The sequence below is a fragment of the Callithrix jacchus genome, chromosome 16, assembly GCF_049354715.1.
Source record: "Callithrix jacchus isolate 240 chromosome 16, calJac240_pri, whole genome shotgun sequence".
NCBI classification, from domain to species: domain Eukaryota; kingdom Metazoa; phylum Chordata; class Mammalia; order Primates; family Cebidae; genus Callithrix; species Callithrix jacchus.
Genome location: NC_133517.1, coordinates 27162167 through 27182678, shown reverse-complemented (window position 1 = coordinate 27182678; position 20512 = coordinate 27162167). Strand labels below are relative to the sequence as shown.

Genomic DNA, 20512 nt, shown 5'->3' with positions numbered 1-20512 from the left:
TGTATATGCCACATTTTTTGTATCCAGTCTATCATTGATGGGCATTTGGATTGGTTCCAAGTCTTTGCTATTTTGAACAATGCCACAATAAACATACGTGTGCATGTGTCTTTATAATAGAATTATTTATAATCCTTTGGGTTTACACCCAGTAATGGGATTGCTGGGTTAAATGGTATTTCTAGTTCTATATTCTTGAGAAATCACCACACTGTCTTCCACGATGGTTGACCTAATTTACACTCCCACCAACAGTATAAAAGCATTCCTATTTCTCCATATCCTCTCCAGCATCTATTGTCTCCTGACTTTTTAATGATCTCCATTCTAACTGGCATGAGATGGTATCTCATTGTGGTTTTGATTTCCATTTGTCTAATGACCAGTGATGATGAGATTTTTTTCATGTTTTTGGCCACATAAATGTCTTCTTTTGAGAAGTGTCTGTTTAAACCCTTTGCCCAATTTTTGATAGGGTTGTTTGGTTTTTTTATTGTAAATTTGTTTAAGTTCCTTATAGATTCTGGATATTAGCCCTTTGTCAGATGAATAGTTTGCAAAACTTTTCTCCCATTCTATTTTTTAAAAATAATGTGTGTATGTGTTTGTGTGTGTGTATTAATGTAGGTATAATTCTCTCTCTCATATTTAGCTATTACATTCAGGAGAACTCAGCTCCAACATATCACAATGAAATAAATTCTTAATTTTAGTTATTAACCTATAAGCCTGAAATGGTTTAGAATATGGCTGTATATCTTTTTATTACCAACGAGTGTTTCATCTGATGATGGAAATAAATATTGTAAAATACATATACGAATCTCATTGTGAGGAAACATAAAAGTTTAAACAAAAAATCGCTTTAAAATTTATGTTAGATGACTCTTATCCAAACTCCAGTGGTAGGAAGAATAGACAGAGATTTCTGAACAGTAATGTGAGTCTCTGTTTTCTATATCTTAACTTTCAGGAGTTCTCTTTTTCTCCAAAGTTTCTTCTTGTTAAGACAGATAAACATCTTCTTGTTCTATTATTTTTATTCTTTTTCAATGAGAAAACACCATAACATGTTTAATTCAGAAAACCACTTACTTTTAAGGTGCTCCATTGGGAAACATTTTGTCAAGAGGTATAAATCTGTGGTCATAAATTTATAGCGTATATAGCTGTCCTGAATATTGATTAAGGATTATATCTGTATACCTGCTCACATAAAATAATGTACATTCTTATTGATATTTTAGAATCACTGCATGCTATTCTTATTCTCGTTTTGAAGACTTTAGGTTCAAATGTAATTGAGTCAAGTCATACTCTATATATATACATATATATACACACACACACAATACTTCATATCACTCATGTTAACTGTATATTTTAAGTACTGTTCTCTTCTGCTAATTTTACTGTGAATAATTTTGCCTTGCCTTTTCTGATTTCAAAAAAACTTCTCAGAAGAATGAAGGTCTGAATAAACATTGTTTCTTGTATGTTTTGTGCTTCTTTGTGTATGCAAAAATCATTTATTCATTCTTATGTGCTCTGAAATACTGTGTTGCCCAGAAATTATTGCTTGAATATTTCCATGGTCATATTTCGTCATATTTCTGAGGCCATTGAAGCTATGATGAGGCATTTCAGTACTAATCTTCCCGTCATTTTAGAAATATTGCTAGCTCTATTCTCAAACCTTTTAATAAAACAACAAAATTATTTTTCTGCACAAAGGTGAATCTTTCCAGAGGAAAGATTTCAGTTACCCATCTAGGGCAGGATATTTTGATGGACCATCTTTTCATTTCTTCTGTGAGATATGAAAGTGACCATTTGTTTTGTTTTGTAGAAACTGTGTCCTTCTATAACCTTGGAAACAGTAGGTGACTGATAATTTGAATAGATGGATGAATAAATAATATAATTATTTTGAACTTTGTGAATAATTTTGCTCTGGCTTCTCTGATTTCAAAAAACTTTTCAGGGGGAAGATCCAAGATGGCCGATTAGGAGCAGCTCAGGATTGCAGCTCCCAGCGAAAGCGCAGAGGGTGAGTGGACGCCGCATTTCCAGACAGATTTTTATTGCCCACAGACCAGGAGATTCCCAGGCAGAGCAGCCCCACGGGTCAACAGCACAGCTGTTTTGGCCAGTGTGGCTGATGTGCTGGCACCCTGGCACAGTGGTTCTTACAAAATACTCTGGTTAGGGTGCCCTTTTAAGATGGTGATTGGAGCTCTGGGAAGGCAGAGTTGCCCATTCATCTGATTAAACAGGGGACTGAAACAGGGAGTAAGGCCAGGAGATTCCCAGGCAAAAAGGTGCCACGAATCTCAGCGCTGCTGTTTCAGCTGGTGCAGTGGGTTGTCACACAGGAAATCACATAAATCCTGGTGCCTTTTCAACAGACGACTGGAACACCTGGGAGAGAGTTGACTGTTTGATTTAAAAAAAAAAAAAAGGCTCTGAGGCAGGGAGCCAGGTGATCAGGCTCACCTGGTCCCACCCCCACAAAAAAACCCCAGCAATTGGAAATGCTCTGGGTTGAGAGTTTCACAGCAAGCACAGCTGAAACTGGGATGGTCCAGCTCTGAGGGGGAGGGGCGTCCACCATTACAGAGGTACTCCACTGCTACGGAGGTAGTCCGCCATTGCTGAGGCAGCCTGCCATTGCCAAGGCAACCTGCCATTACACAGAGAGTCTGCCATTACAGAGCTGGGCCACCATTGCTGAGGCAGTTCTAACTGCACCCATACAAACAGGACTGCAGGGAAGTTCACAGGGCAGCTGGGCAGAGCCCGCAGCAGCTAGGCAAAGCCTCTGCAGGCAGACAGTGACTAGGCTGCCTCCTTGCTGGGCAGGGCAGCCCTAAAAAAAGGCAGCAGCACAATGGGAACTCATAAATAAACCCCTAACTCCCTGGGACAGAGCACCTGGGGGAAAAAAGGGGCTTATGTGTTCTGCTGCAGCAGACTTAAATGTACCTGCCCAGCAGCTCTGAATGAACAACAGAGTTCACAGATCAGCACCTGAGCCCCTAAAAAGGACAGACTGTCTCATCAAGCAGCTCCACGACCCCTGTATATCCAAAGAATCAACTCATTTAGGAGAGATCAGACTGACATTTGGTGGGCTTCCTTCTGGGACAAAGATAGCAGCAGAAGAAACTGGTAGCAACCCTTACTGTTCTGCAGCTGCTGCAGGTGATCCCCAGGCAGGCAGGGCCTGGAGCAGACCTCGGCAGTCTTACAGCAGAGGGGCCAGACTGTTAGAAGGAAAACTAAGAAACAGAAATAACTTCATCATCAACAAACTGGATGTCCACTCAGAGACCCAATCTGAAAGTCAGCAACTAAAAAGATGACAGGTGGATACATCCACAAAGATGGGAAGAAACCAGCGCAAAAAGGAGGAAAACACCCGAAACCAGAACACCTCTCCTCCTACAAGGGATCACGACTCCTTACCAGCAAGGGAACAGGGCTGGATGGAGAATGAGTGTGATGAAATGACAGAATCAGGCTTCAGAATGTGGGTAATAAGAAACCTCTGTGAGATAAAAGAACATGTTCTAACCCAATGCAAAGAAATTAAGAACCTTGAAAAAAGATTTGACAAAATGCTAATGAGAATGGACAGCTTAGAGAGGAATATAAGTGAATTGATGGAACTGAAAAACGCAACATGAGAACTTCGTGATGCATGCACAAGTTTCAACAGCCGAATTGACCAAGCAGAAGAATGGATATCAGAGGTCGAAGATCAACTCAATGAAATAAAACAAGAAGGCAAGTTTAGAGAAAAAAAGGTAAAAAGAAATGAATACGTCTCGAAGAAATATGGGACTATGTGAAAAGACCTAATCCACGTTTGATAGATGTACCAGAATGTGACAAAGAGAATAAATCCAAGCTGCAAAATACTCTTCAGGATATCATCCAGGAAAACTTCCCCAACCTAGCAAGGTAGGCCAATATTCAAGTCCAGGAAATACAGAGAACACCACAAAGATATTCCTCAAGAAGAGCAACCCCAAGGCACATAATTGTCAGATTCACCAGGGTTGAAATGAAGGAGAAAATGCTAAGGGCAGCCAGAGAGAAAGGTCAGGTTACCCACAAAGGGAAGCTCATCAGACTCACAGCAGATCTCTTGGCTGAAACCTTACAAACCAGAAGAGAGTGAGTGCCAATATTTAATATCCTTAAAGAAAAGAACTTTCAACCCAGAATTTCATATCTAGCCAAACTAAGCTTCATAAGTGAAGGAAAAATAAAATCCTTTGTGAACAAGCAAGTACTCAGAGATTTCATCACCACCAGGCCTGCTTTGCAAGAGCTCCTGAAAGAGGCACTACACAAAGAAAGGAAAAGCCAGTACCAGCCACTTCAAAAGCAAAGCAAATGGTAAAGAGCATCAACAAAATGAAGAATCTGCATCAACTAATGGGCAAAACAGCCAGCTAACATCAAAATGGCAGTATAAAATTCACACATAACAATATTAACGCTAAATGTAAATGGACTAAATGCCCTAATCAAAAGACACAGACTGGCAAATCGGATGAAAAGCCAAAACCCATCGGTGTGCTATATCCAGGAAACCCATCTCACATTCAAGAATACACAAAGGCTCAAAATAAAGGGATGGAGGAAGATTTACCAAGCAAATGGAGAGAAAAAAAAAAGCAGGAGTTGCAATTCTCATCTCTGATAAAATAGACTTTAAAGCAACAAAGATCGAAAGAGACAAAGAAGGACATTATATAATGGTAAAAGGATCAATGCAACAAGAGCTAACAATCCTAAATATATACACAACCAATACAGGAGCATCCAGATACATAAGGCAAGTTCTTAATCACTTACAAAGAGACTTAGATTCCCACACAATAATAGTGGGAGACTTTAACACCCCATTGTCAATATTAGATCAACCAGAGAGAAAATTAACAAGGATATCCCGGACTTGAACTCAGACCTGGAACAAGCAAACCTAGTAGACATTTACAGAACTCTCCACCCCAAACCCACAGAATATACATTCTTCTCAGCACCACATCACACCTACTCTAAAATTGACCACATAATTGGAAGTAAAGCACTCCTCAGCAAATGCAAAACAACGGAAATCATAACAAACAGTCTCAGACCATAGGTCAATCAAGTTAGAACTCAGAATTCAGAAACCAACCTAGAACTGCACAGCTTCATGGAAACTGAACAACTGGCTCTTGAATGTTGACTGGATAAATAATGAAATGAAGGCAGAAATAAAGAAATTCTTTGAAACCAATGAGAATGAAGACACAGTATGCCAGAATCTTTGGTACACATTTAAAGCAGTCTCTAGAGGAAAATATATAGCAATATGTGCCCGCATGAGAACAAGGAGAGATCTAAAATTGACATCCTATCATCATAATTGAAAGAGCTAGTGGAGCAAGATCAGAAAACTCAAAACCTATCAGAAGACAAGAAATAACTAAGATCAGAGCAGAACTGAAGGAGATAGAGACACAAAAATCCCTTCAAAAAATCAATAAATCCAGGAGCTGGTTTTTCAAAAAGAACAACAAAATAGACCACTAGCCAGAGCAATAAAAAAGAAAAGAGAGAATAACCAAATAGATGCAATAAAAAAGATAAAGGGACTTATTACCACAGATTCCACAGAAATTCAATCCATCATCAGAGATTGCTACAAACAACTCTATGCACATAAACTGGTAAACCTGGAAGAAATAGATAAATTCCTGGATACTTGCCTCCTCCCAAGCCTAAACCAGGAAGAAGTCAAAACTGTGAATGGACCAATAAAAAGGTTTGAAATTGAGGCAGCAATTAAGAGCCTACCACCCAAAAAAAGCCCAGGTCCAAATGGGTTCACAGCCGAATTCTACCAGACATACAGAGAGGAGCTGGTACAATTCCTTCTGAAACTATTCCAAATAATCCAAAAAGAGGGAATCTTTCCCAAATCATTTTATGAGACCAACATCATCCTGTTACCAAAACCCAACAGAGACTCAACAAGAAAAGAAAACTTCAGGCCAATATCCATGATGAACGTAAACGCAAAAATCTTCAATAAAATGCTGGCAAGCCAATTGCAACTGCACATCAAAAAGCTTATCCACCATGATCAAGTAGGATTCATCCTGGGGATGCAAGGCTGTAAACGCAATTTACCAAGTCTGTAAACGTAATTCACCACATAAACAGAACCAAAGAGAAAAACCACATGATTATCTCAATTGATGCAGAGAAGGCCTTTAACAAAATTCAACAGTGCTTTATGCTAAAAACCCTCAATAAACTCTGTATTGATGGAATGTATCTCAAAATAATAAAAGCTATTTACGACAAACCAACAGCCAATATCATACTGAATGGGCAAAAACTGGAAGCATTCCTTTCAAATCTGGCACTAGATAAGGATGCCCTCTCTCACCACTGCTATTCAGTATAGTACTGGAAGTTCTAGCCAGAGCAATCAGGCAAGAAAAAGAAATAAAGGATATTCAAATAGGAAAGGAGGAAGCCAAATTGTCTCTATTTGCAGATGACATGATTGTATATCTAGAAGATCCCATTGTCTCAGCCCAAAATCTCCTGAAACTGATAAGCAACTTCAGCAAAGTCTCAGGATACAAAATCAGTGTGCAAAAATCATGAGCATTCCTATTCACCAATAACAGACTTAAAGAGAGCCAAATCAAGAACGAAGTGCCATTTACAATTGCTATAAAGAGAATAAAATACCTTGGAATACAACTAACAAGGAACGTAAAGGACTTCTTCAAGGAGAACTACAAACCACTGCTCAACAAAATAAGAAAGGACACAAACAGATGGAGAAACATTCCATGTTCATGGGTAGGAAGAATCAATATCGTGAAAATGGCCATACTGCCCAAAGTAATGTATATTTTCAGCACTATCCCCATCAAGCTACCAATGACCTTCTTCACAGAACTGGAAAAAAACACCTTAAACTTCATATGGAACCAAAAGAGAGCCCAGATAACCAAGTCAATTCTAAGCAAAAAGAACAAAGCAGGAGGCATCATGCTACCAGACTTTAAATTATACTACAAGGCTACAGTAATCAAAACAGCATGGTACTGGTACCAAAACGGATATATAGACCAATGGAACAGAACAGAGGCCTTGGCGGCAAGTCAACATATCTACAACCATCAGATCTTTGACAAACCTGATAAAAATGAGCAATGGGGAAAGGATTCCCTGTTTAATAAATGGTGTTGGGAAAACTGGCTAGCCATGTGCAGAAAGCAGAAACTGGACCCCTTCCTGACACCTTACACTAAAATTAACTCCAGATGGATTAAAGACTTAAACATAAGACCTAACACCATAAAAACCCAGAAAAAAATCTAGGCAAAACCATCCAGTACATAGGCCAGATCACCAATAGGAAGTGAGTCTAAAAGTAAATGTAATCATGAGGCTCATAATTTTACATAAGTAGTATATATAGAACGCATATTATTATTGCATTTAAAAGAATGATGACTGTAGGTTATAATTTTTATTTAATGCTGTCTTCATTTTATAATAACCAAGTTTAGGCTTAGAAATCTCAAATTATGTTAATAAGTTGTATTGCAATTTTCCATAAACAAAACTTTGATGATAGTTATTAATATAGTGTAGTTAATACCTACTACCAAGATTCTATACTTATGCCAACATTACAATGTATTTGAAATATTTTCTGTCTACATCTATTGGGCCACGTAAGCCTGTTACATTGCCAGTTGAATTTGGCTTGATAGTGCCCTTTACCTGTGTAAAGTGGCACCGATGGGGGAAAACGAGAAAGATGGCTGTTTCTGATGAAGATGATTTGAATGGATTTGCAGCTTTGAAAGGTACCTCAAGGCAAGTAGGTGAATGACATAAGCAGCAATGCAAATTTGTCATTAAAGACAGGGAAGAACATGGAAGAAAAGCATAAATGGCATCAGTAGCTAAAAAGTCAGTGAAGTTTTTGAGATACAAGGATTGGTATGAAATTTGCCGCTTACAGGAAATGGTTATAGGAGAAGTTTGGGAAGGGGCCCACTGTGGAGGAGGGAGAAGAGAAGATGTGGAAGAATGCAGTCCTGGGGGAGAGCAGCGCCTGGCAGGGGGCTTAATAGGGTAAGGACTACCTGGAGGAAGATATTTAGATACAGTAGTAGAAAGTTATATGAATAACTACCTAAAGAACATCTGTCTAGTGGGTTCTCTTATTATAACATAGTGGAAATGATCCAGAAAGGCACATTTGATGAGTTTTAATCCAAGTTTACATAGTCCTAACTCTCCTTTAGCTTTAACTCCACAGAGGAATGTTTTCTACACTAAAGAAACTATAAAACTGAGATCGCTCCAAGAAGAGGGAAAACATTTAGAGATGAGGACAATAGGAAAGGAAGGTCAGTTAAAGACTGTGTTGTCTTCAGGGATTCAGCAATGGTCCAAGGGAATGTTTGAAACTGTTCTGTGATAACTATGTCAGTTCAGCAGGTATAGGAAACTAGAGAATGTATTGCGGTTAAGTAAATGATGTACCCTAACATGTACATGTAAATTTATGTGTATATGTGTCCTCTGTGAGTATGAGTGTGTGTGTCTGCATGTGGGTGTGAGAGAGAGAGAGAGGAGAGAGAGAGAAATGTGTATTTGTAAAGAAATAACCTAAGCATAATGTGTGATTTCAAATGTTAGTATCAGACATAGAAAATCAGACTCGAATTAACCTTAGAGATAATCTCATCCAGCTTTTTGTGTCATGATGCAAGACCCTCTCTTCAGCATTTCACTGGGGTGGTTGTCTAGCTATGGCCTAGAGCAGTCCTCTGAAAATGAACTTCGGTTTATATGGCTTCCATTCTGCTGTCTATAGACATATTGGTAATTCTGGAGGGGAACACATTTCTCTCTGTCCTTGTGAGATACACTACCACAGAGCATCACTTTGGCTTTTGAAACTTTGGATGAGAAAACCATGGACCTTTTGTCTAACTCTGTGCCGTCTAATACAGTAATCAGTCACTGCCACGTGTGACTATTGAACACGTGAAATGTGGTAAGTCCCAAATTGAGATGTTCTGTACACACCAGATTTTGAAGACTATTGTAAACACAAAAGAGTTTACAATATCTCAATAATTTTGATATTAATTCTATGTTGAAATGGTAGTATATGGGGTATTTTGGATTCAGTAAAATATATTACTAAAATTAAATTGACATCTTTGTTACTTTTTAAAATGTGGCTACTAGAAAGATTTCAAATTGATAGCAGTGGCAGGGACATCCATAGCAGCCACTGCCATCATGCTGGCTGCAGTGGGGAGGTACAGCCAATGGTGGCAGGAGTGACTATGGGAGCAGCAATGGCAGATGTTGGTCCTCTGTGCCCCATGTCCCTGAGGCAGCTGACTACGCTGCTCCCATCCTCACATGGCTGAACAGGACCTGCTCCCAGGCCTGGAGCCTCCACTACTCTAGACCCTGGCCCCTGTTGCCTCTTTCACCTGCCACTGCTTCCCAGAGGGTGCAGGGAGAAGGCAGAGCTGGGCCTGGGGTAGTGTAGCACTCCAGGGAGCCAGTGAAAGCCAGGGACAAGCAAGAATCCCCTGGAGCCTGTCACCCTCGGGGCTGCTAGGGCTAGGCTGAGCTGCCAGTGGGAGGATAGCACAGTTGGACATGGAGGGGCTGGCAGAAAGGGGCCCAGTGAGGACCTGGAGCCACCATCCCAGGCTGTGAGGAGGTACAGCTGGGGCCACCTGCACACTTCACAAAGCACGTGGGAGCCCTTCCCTCTGAGGCACTGAACCTGGGCATCTTTGCACCTCTATACACTTGGGGGCTTGGGAAGCCTTCCCTTACCCTGCAGGTTCAAGGGTGGTGTCTGCTCCCATTGCCTGGTCTCTCCCTGGTCCTGACACTCACTCCGATCTTGGAGAGGGTTTGGAGCCAAGCCAGGGTGCTGACATAGCCCAGCTGGGTGTGTACACACTTGGAGCAGCACTGGCATGCCAGCCCCCTTCTACCTTGGCTCCCTCTGGACTTTAGGCACCAATGAGAGTGGTGGGGGAAGCCAACAAGGTGCTGAGGACAGCTCAAGTACTGGCCTGCAGGTGTCCCTTGACTTAAGCAGCCTGGGCATGATGGACAGTGGCAGGAGGCAGACAGGCTCCTAAGCAGAAGGGGTAGGTCCCTAGTGAGGCCCTATCTTCAGGCCAGGGAGCGCCCGAAGGCTGAGAGCTGGGCTGCCAGTCCTGAGGACTGGGGTGGGAACTTGCGGTGCCTGTTCTGGGCCCAGCCATGGCCACCTGTTAACCAATCAGCATGTACTTCCTCCCCTCTGAGGTCCATAAAAGCCCCAGGCTCAGCCAGAGCTGGATAGACAATGGGACAACCAGCTGCAGAGAGGAGCTACCCTAGCTGCTGTGACCTGAACACTTGTTGGGATGACCTGTCTGCAGAGAGGAGCTACTCTCTCTGCTAGGAGCTGAACACTCAACAGGCCACCCTGGCTGTGGAATGGAGCTACCCCTGAGGGACACCCTGGCTGTATAATGGAGCTACCCCCTGAGAATCTCCTTTGAGCTGTTCTGTCCTCTTTGTCTTGCTCACCCTCCACTTGTCTACATACCTCATTCTTCTTGGTTTGCAGGACAAGAACTTGAGACCCCCCCTGAATAGTGAGGCTAAAAGAGCTGTAACACAAACAGGGCTGAAACATGCCTCTTGCTCACCATATTGCTGGCAAAGAGAAGAGAAGAGCTGCAGCCCTCCAAGGAGCCCAGATCTGGGAGTTCCCCAAGCCAGGGCTGTGATTCCCTCTTTGGGGCCCTGAGGTTCCTGGCATCTCCAAGTTTCTGGGTGCTACCACATTCCCCATTGCTAGCCATGGAAGCTGCTTGTGGTGTGCCTGATGTGGCCACATCCTCTCAGAGAGCCAGCACCAGTGCCAGCACCTGGAGTTGCCTGCCCTGCCATGGCAACTGGCTTGTCTGACTATGCAGTGTTGAGACCCCCATGCTCACTCACACACCCTTGCCACTCCATGCCTGACTTGCCCTTGGCAAATGTGGGATACAGGCCAGTATCATGAGCTGGGCACAGCCTGCCAGACCAAGTAGGCAGAACAAGCTAAGTGGCCTGAGCAAAAATTAGGTGCCTCTTGGGCAAAGGCATCACTGGCCACTGAGGTTTCTGGCCAGAAAAGCAACACCCCAAGGATTCTGCAACAAAATTACATAAAATTACATAAAAACCTCAAGATTACACACATGCATTATATTTCTATTGGACAGTGCTGGTTGACATTATACTTATAACCAATTTTTTTATTTGCATATGCCCTTTTTTCTTCCTTATCTCTAGCTTTCACTAGACAATGCAATTAAAAGAAAATATAAACTTCCAAGTTCTTTGATTTCTAGCCAAAGACTTTAAAGACTCTACAGCTACTTCCCCATTCTCTAGAGATGGTATTATTTAACACAGTGTTTCCAAAACTTCCAGGATCACCAGAATTGCCTGGAATGCCTGGCTAAAGCCAGGCTGTCTAAGTCTCTCCCGTGTCTACGGGAACAGTTTCTTCTGGGAAAGCCTATGGCATTAGTGTTTGGGAAGCCTTTCTTTAGGGAAGAAGAATCCTCAGTGGTCTTTCCTTTGTGTAGGACAAAATGTGAACTTTTTGAAACACTTCACGGCCTGGTTCAGTCCTGTCTTTGCCAGGAGAAAAGGAATTAATTTCATTAGGGAAGAATCTACAATGGTTTTTCATTTGCATAGGACAAAATGTGAACTTTTTGAAACACTTCACAGCCTGGTTAAATCCCGTCTTTGCATTGTGGTTTTCTTTCTCACTCCTTCTCACCGCTTCCCAGCCATGCCAACCTGCTCATTAGGTGCTTTCTTGCCTTGGTTGAATTCATTTCTCTACCTATCTGAAATGTCTTCTCTTGGCCCTTCTAAGCCTGATGGTCTCTAACTTTTTGTAACTGGCCCTTGTAGAGGCTTGCCTTCATATTCTCTGGACTCTAGACAAAGATAAGTGCTCTCTACTTTTTTATAGTGTTATTCCCCTAGAAAGGAACACAATCCAGGCTGTACATTCAAATCACCTGGAAACTTAAAACTGATGCTCAGGTCAGTTCCCTAGAATTTTGAGTTACTTGGTCTGTGGTGGACCATGGATGCTGAAATTTTTCTTTTCAAGCTTCTCAGGATACCAGTACTTGAGAATCACATTTGGTGATTTGAACACACTCCTGTTTCAGAAATTTATCACAAATTGTTATAATTATTTACATAGCTCTCTTTATCTTAGACTGAGCATCTGGAGAATGTGAACAATATCTTCTATATCACAAATGCTGGGGGTGCAAAAAAATGTTCGCATGCTTTTTCAATGAAGAGTTTAAGGAACTTCTCTTAGTGTGAGTTGCTGAGTAGATGAGGGAGGTAATGAAGGAGTATGTGAAGAAAATTATTTGAATGTATTTTGAAAATTCTTGGGAGAGATGTTTTTCTGAATTAATATGCTGATAATCTAGAATATACTCACAAAATTGGAAAATGAGCTTCATCATCAGATTAACTTATTTACTCATAGAACAGATATTGGGTATGCAAATGGACAGTTATCTTTGCATAACAAAATAATAATTGAAAAACTGAAGATTTGGGCCCAGGAATATAAAATATGTTAAGAATAGTGTTGGCAGGACAAATAAAAAACATAACTTATATTTATTCTCAGAGTATGATGAACAGTATAGGATTTAACATAAACATAGAGAAAACAATAAGGGAGAAAAACTCTTTCAGAAAAGAGAATATTTTACATTTGAAAAAGTAGCAAACAATGCTAGAAAAATTCATTTAAAATAGCAAAAGTAAAAATGTAAGTAAGAAGCTTATGTAGACCTAGGTTAACATGAAGACAAGAGAAGCCAGGCACTTTCATAGGTCTTTCAGAGGTTTATGTTTAAGAAGAAAATAAAGGTCAGTGCAGCCAGTTTGGAAGGTTAAATGTTTATTACATCAAAACCTAAAGACAACAGTGGGACGTGTTTTGAAAGCCAGTACAGCCATGAAGTCAGGAGGAAAGAATTGAGCTAGGTATAGGTTTTGCAGGAACCGAAACAAAAATTAAAGTTATGGAAGTGAGAACTACATATAAGAGTTTGGCCACAGTCAACTTCTGCAAGATTTTTGAGATTCCTCCAGCAAATTTCACTTAATGATAAAGATGATGCCAAGGGGCATGCCATCATGAGCAAAGGAGAACATGGAGAGTAGTCCAAGGTTATGTCAGAGCAATGTGTAAAGTACCTTAGTAATTTGCCTCGAAAACTGTGGAAATTAGTGAACCAACGTGTTTCTCCAGTTTCCTTATACACACCAGTCCCTTCCCAACTTCTCCTCCCTATCCAGTTTAGAGACCATGAGCCGCCAATATAATAAACTCTTGTCCATATCATAGAACCCTCTTGCCCCTCTGTTAGTATGTATTTCTGTGTGTTTTCTTCCATCCAGCAAAATCCCACCCTTGGAAGAACCCCTCTGTCCATTTTCTTCTTGCCTTTGAGCTGTACATGCACAATCCACTTGCCTCATTAATATCTTCCATGTGGATGTCATAAGAGTACTTCAAACTCAACAGGTACAAAATTGGACTCAGGAGCTTATCCCCAAAGCTGATCCACTCCACTCTTCTCTATCTTCAGGTGTGGCTCCACTTTCTCTCTAGTTACTCAAGCTCTCAACCTTGGAGTCCTCTTTAACATCACTTTCTTGCTTTCTTCTTCATCATCTATAACTAATCCATCACCAATAATGTATTTTGTGCTGATAAAAGAGATCATGAGTAGCTGTATTTGGAGCTATATAATACCTAGTAGGCTTTTTAGTAGCATTTTCAGTAGTTCTTGGTGGTTAATAAAATATGGCTGGTGATGAAGAAAACAACATTCCCTGGCCATGTGAGGTAATGAACTCTAAGAAGTCCTTAAAATTACAAAAAGAGTATGTAGGTGAAAAGAAAAGAAAGAAAAAACCCACATGCAGAGAATTGTGACCCAAATAATGAATGATGAAAGTTTCAGGAAGTACCACTGTAATTCTTAACACTGGTATTCTTAGAAACTTTAAAACAAAAATTCCCAAATCCATCTCTTACCTCAGACTACGTAAGTCAGAATTTTAGGAATTCGACTTAAATGTCAATAGTTTCTTAAAGTTCTCAGGCGACAACTCCATGTACAACCAGGGTTGCATATAACTGATATAAGTCAAACTCTAGTTTCTATGTTTAAAATACCTTTTGGTATATATCCTGTAGTTTTTCTTGTATTTTTAAAGTAAAATATAAGTATATTCAACTAGAACAAGATGTTCACTCTCTACCCTGAAAATTAACAATATGTATAAACTTAGATGCTGACTCAGAAATTGTACTTTATCAGAATAGGAGCCTATAATTAAAATGTAAGGTGAGTCAAACTCAAGTTCATAACTTAACATAAAGTAGCTTTAGTGCATATGCTAATTCTTGACGAAATGATCTCTTATGACTTGATATTGGAAAACTAAAAACTTCATAAATCAGAAAATGTAATTAATGAAGATATGTTCATTTCACCAACAGATAGGTTTTCATAGGAGGAACCACATAATTATGATCTTCTGTGGTAAAGGTAAAGATATGTAAAAATAGTTTTAAAGAAGAACCTTGATTATGGGAATAATAAGTAAGGAAATTTGAAAAAACACAAAAAAATTCCCCATAAAGCCATAACCAGATTAGTTTCATATATTGGTTTCATATATTTCCTTCTGGTGTTATGTGTGTACATGTATAATTTACAAGTTTGTCTCATATCATTGATAGTTTCATACTCTGCTTTTTATTTACTTTATGATACTTTTCTCCAATAATTAGTTTCTGAAGATAAATTTTAAATGACAGTATAATATTTAATCCATTCACACAAAAAATTTTAAAAATATTCTTTCACTGTTTAAATATTTTGGTTGTTTTATGTTTGTGCTACTATACTTATTGCTGTGATGATGAATACGTGCATGTTAGGAATTATTGCAGAAGTGTGGTTACTAGGTCCAAAATCATGTGCCCTTTGAAAGCTATTCATACATAGTGCCCAATCATTTTCCAGGACAATTTACCAGTTTATATTCCCATCAGCAGTGAATAAAAATATCTATAATTGCATTGTACCCTCATCAACATTCAAAATATGATCTAAATCCTTCCCAATTTAATAAGTGATAACAATATCATAGTGTGCATTTCTATGATAATTAATGTGAATGATTTTTTTCTGTTTATTAGCTATTTGCATTTCTTCTTTTGCATGTTTTTGTGAGTTCATAATCTTTGATTACTTATGAAGTTATTTTAAGGAAGTTAAAAGCATTATAGGAATGTAATTCCATTTTAGCCTGTGCATTTATGGTTATAATTTTGGCTAATTCCAGGTGCCACAGAGTGCAGCCTCCATCAGGGTAAGGTCATCTGTGGGCCTCTTTCTAGTTCCCTTTCTATATCCAGCATACCTCATTTTATTGCCCCTGCTCTATTGTGCTTTGCCGATAGTGCAGTTTTCATGAATAGAAGGTTTGTGGCAAGCCTGTTTCAAATTAGTGTATTGGTGCCATTTTCCCAATAGCACATGCTCACTTTGTGTCTCAGTGTCACATTTTGTTATTTCTTCTGATATTTCCATCATTTTCATCATCATTGTATCTGTTGTGGTAATCCATAATTTTTGATCTCTGATTGTAAAGGTTCTGGGCACCACAAAGTGTGCCCATATAAGATGATGAACTTAATGATAAATGTATGTGTTTGGACCACTACACTTACTGCTGCTCTCCCATCTTCCTTCCTCTCCTCAGGCCTCCCTTTTCTCTGAGACATAACAATATTCGAATTAGGTCAGTTAATAGCCCTACAATGGTCTCTAAGTGTTCAACCTAAAGGAGAGTCACAAGCCTGTCACTTTAAATCAAAAGCTAGAAATGATTAAGTTTAATGAGGAACGCATGTTGAAAACCAAGACAGGCCAAAAGTAAGCCTCTTGTGCCAAATGGTTAGCCAAGTTATGAATTCAAAAGAAAAGTCCCTGAAGTAAATTATAAGTGTTACTTCAGTGAACACATAAATGATAAGAAAACAAAACAGCCTATTGCTGATACAGAGAAAATTTTAGTGGTCTGGGTAGATAATCAAACTAGCTACAATATTGCCTTAAGCCAAAGCCTAACCTAGAGCAAGGCCCTAACTATTCAATTCTCTGAAGACTGGAAGAGGTGAGGAAACTGCTGAAGAAAAGTTTGAAGCTAGCAGAGGTTGGTTTCTGAGGTTTACGGAAAGAAGCCATCTCCATAGCCTAAAAGTGTAGGGTGAAGCAGCAAGTGCTCAGTAGAAACTGCAAGTTTCCAGAAGATCTAGCTAAGATAAATGAAAAAGGTGGCTACACTAAACAACAAAGTTTCAATACAGACAAAACACTATTCCTGTGGAAGGAGATGCCATCCAGGACTTTGATAGCTAAAGAGAAGTCAGTAAGTGGTTTCAAAGCTTCAAAGTTCTGGCTGACTTTCTGGTTAGGGGCTGATGCAGCCTGTGACTTTAAGTTGAATCCAGTGTTCATTTCCCATTCTGAAAATCTCAGGGGTCTCAAGTATGATGCTAAATCTATTCTGCCTTTGCTTTCTATAAATGAAACAATAAAGCCTGGATGATAAAACATTTGTTTACATCATAGTTTATTAAGTATTTTAAGGCCATTGTTGAGACCTACTACTCAGAAGAAAAGATTCCTTTTTTCTAAAACAAAAATTACTGCTAATTGAAATGTTCCTAGTTACTCAAGAGCTCTAGTAGAAATATACAGGAGATTGCCTGCCAATACAGCTTCCATTCTGCAGCCTATGGATCAAGGAATAATTTCAACTTTCAAGTCTTATTATTGGCTGAATGCACTGAGTATGGGTCTCAGTTGTGGGAACTGACTTTGTTAAAATGTTGTCTCACTGCAGGAGATATCTATTGAAGACAACTGTAGAAGCTTCCACTTTGTAATTGTTGGCCACTATGCTAATCCAGTTTTTGAAATGGAGTTTTTCCCAGCTTGGAGAGTGGAATCCAAAGACAACCATTGTTATCCATAGCTCATGTTGTTCTCAGCTTTGTAGATAAGAACATGTGGCTGTCAAACAACGTGTACTTGAAAACTGTGGACAAGTGGAACAAGTGTTTTCTGTCAGCATTCATCACTGCAAGGCACATAAAGTTTTTTTATTATGCTTCATGACATAAGGCAAGAAGATGGAATAAAGACCTACTTTACTGATGTTTACAATTTACCCATAAAGTTTGCAATGAATCCATTTTATGAACCCAGTTCTACTATTTGATCATGTGCATTTGACAGAAAAGTTTAGTTTCTTGGGAAAGAAACCCTTTTTAAGCTGAATGTAGAAAAATTCCAAAATAAATAATGTCCCTTCAATGGAGTACATTCGGGAATGTGAATGTTGTGACTTGAGTATATAGCCTGGAAAAATTTTAAAAAGGACTATTTTTTCATAAGGCAGTGGATTCCTCTGATGGATCTAGGCAAAGTACATTGAAAACCATCTGGACAACATGCACTGGTCTAGATGGCATTAAGAACATTTGTGATTCCTAGGAAGTCAAAATGTAAACATTAACAGGAGTTTGGAAAAAGTTGATTGCAGCCCTCCATGGGTAAATTGGATAGATTCAAGATTTCAGTGGAAGAAGTAACTGCGAATATGGTGGAAATAGCAAGAGAAATAGAATTAGACTGTATCCTCAAGATGTGACTGAGTTGCTACAATCTTATGATAAAACTTGAGCAGATGAGGAGTTGCTTCTGATGGATGAGCAAAAAAGTGGTTTCTTGAGATGGAATCCACTCCTGTTGAAGACGCCATGAACATTATTGAAATGACAGCAAAGTATTTAGAATATATCAGTTTAGTTGATAAAACAGTGGCAGGGTTTGAGAAGATTATCTTTAATTTTGCAAGAAGTCCTACTGTGCATAAAACAAATATAAAATATTAGCAGGGCATGGCAGCATGCATCTGTAGTCCCAGCTACTTGGGAGGCTGAGGCAGGAGAATTGCTTGAACCCAGGCGGCAGAGGTTGCAGTGAGCCAAGATCACACCACTGCACTCCAGCCTGGGCAACAGAGTGAGACTCTGTCTCAAAAAAAAAAAAAAAAAGTAGTTTCCTAAACAGCATTGCAGGCTACAGAGAAATCTTTTTGAAATGAAGAGTCAATTGATGTGGCAAGCTTTATTTTTGTCTTAAGTAATTGCCACAGCCACCCAAATATTCAGCAACCCCCATCCTGGTCAGTCAGTAGCCAACAACATAAAGGCAAGAATTTTCATAAACAAAAAGACTTGCTGAATGCTCAGATGATTATTAGCACTTTTTAACAATCAAGTATTTTTAATTGAGATATGTACATTGTGTTATTAGATGTAATGCTTTTACAAACTTAATAGACTATAGTGTTAACTTTTATATGCACTGAGAAACAAATTTTGTGTGACTTGCTTTATTGCAATATTCACTTTTATTGTTGTGATCTGAAATCAAATTTGCACCATTTCTGAAATATGCCTGTATTAGCATTCGGTGGTGATGAAATATCACAACTTAAATCAACACAATTAGATAGAACTTTAAAAATAAATATGAACTGTGTAACACAGATTAATCTGAAAAGTTTAGAGGTGTAAATAACTTGGGATGGTTGAAAACAAATGCTGTTCTACTGTGTTGTAATATCAGTCATTGTGAAGTAAGTAGCACTAGTGAAAAGATTAGATGCCATGAGATTCCTGGAGCTTACATGGAGAAGGCTTTTGAAGAGGTAGTTCTGGCCTTTCGCAGACTTTATCATTGCCTATATTTTAGACGTTTAAAAAATGCACTGGGAATTGTGATAGCCACTTAATAGAAGTCTAAAGCAAGATGTATTTGGACTGGTTAAAAGCTGAGAAAGCTGAGGACCCCAAAAAGAGGAAGGTCTGGGGTGAGTGATAAAAGATAAAGAGAGTTATTGTCTTTTGTGATGGAGGAAGCATAAAATTTGAGCCCATCACTGATACCATACCTAATTGTGTTGATTTAAGTTGTGATAATTTATTCATATGATCATTAAATGAATGATCACAACTTAAATCAACACAATTAGGACTTTTAAAATGAATATATAAATATATATATTTATCAATAATGAGATTTCAGAGCATGACAGTTCTAACTTCAACGCAATATAGGAACTACTTGGCATTTTTTTTAGTTTTGCTACACGTATAGGGGTTGCTAAGTGCCTGTTAATTGAGATTGCATGATAGCTACTACCTTAGAATAAACCACAAATAATATGGGCAGGAACATTTTATAAAGACCTAGTAAAGTATAATGTGAAATATTTTACCATTGCTTTCAACTTCTGAAAGTCTCAGACAAATAAACAGTAATGCTAAGATCAATCATAACTGCAGTGGTTCACTCTGAACCTAGTGTCCAAAGACATTAGGCAGATCTGAGTTGCAGAAATGCAGCCTGAAATAACCACCAATCCTGAAAATAGCAGCTATTGCCATAATTCAAAAGATGGTTTTTAACATTTATGCCGAGTGTGAATTGCTGTTCACCTGTCTTCTTTTGAAATTTGCAACATAACAGGAAATACAGAGCAAAATTTTATCATCATGTGCTTCAATAACGGATTTTCTTCAGGTAATGGTCATTATGGTTTTATTAGTTCATTTTTACACTGCTATAAAGAGATTACCCAAGACTGGGGAATTTTAAACAGAGGAGTTTTAATTGACTCACAGTTTTGCATAGTTGGGGAGGCCTCAGGAAACTTACAATCATGGCAGAAGGAGAAGCAGTCACCTTCTTCACAAGGCAGCAGGAGAGAGTATGAACATGTGAAGGAGGAACTGTCAAACACTTTAAAAACCATCAGATCTTATGAGTACTCACTCACCATCATCAGACCATCATGGGGGAAACCACCCTTCTGATCCCATCACCTCCCACCAGTACCCACCCTCAATACCTGGGGGATTATAGAGATTACAATTTAAGATGAGATTTGGGTGGGGACACAACCAAAGCATATCAATGATGTTTTAAAAATTATTTGAACTTGAGGGCCTGTGGATGTTTAATAAATAATATTGCAAAATATGGATTTAAATGTTTCATGTAATTCTGAAGGCTTTTCAGAAATAAAGCCAAATGTTTATATATATATATATATATTTACTAAGTCCTTATGTCTGAAACTGGTATAGTTCAGGCTTGTTTGTTTCAGTCAGTTGTAGTCTCCTAGTTTATCATTCTAGAGAAAAAGTGAACAAAATAAGAATAGAAAGGAGGTTATGATGTAG

General features: G+C 39.0%; 1 protein-coding gene across 22 annotated transcripts in view; it reads left to right on the top strand.

Moving 5' to 3' along the window:
• EYA1 (EYA transcriptional coactivator and phosphatase 1) overlaps window positions 1-20512 on the top strand; it is a 340201-nt gene that overhangs the window by 84174 nt on the left and 235515 nt on the right. For 16 of the 22 annotated variants that reach the window (XM_078353573.1, XM_054246730.2, XM_078353589.1 and 13 more), the window contains one exon: window positions 1985-2050. The exons of the other annotated variants lie outside the window; for them this stretch is intronic. In XM_078353573.1, coding sequence (XP_078209699.1) covers window positions 1985-2050 — 66 coding nt within the window. The remainder of the gene's footprint in view (window positions 1-1984; window positions 2051-20512) is intronic. 22 annotated transcript variants of the gene reach the window in all.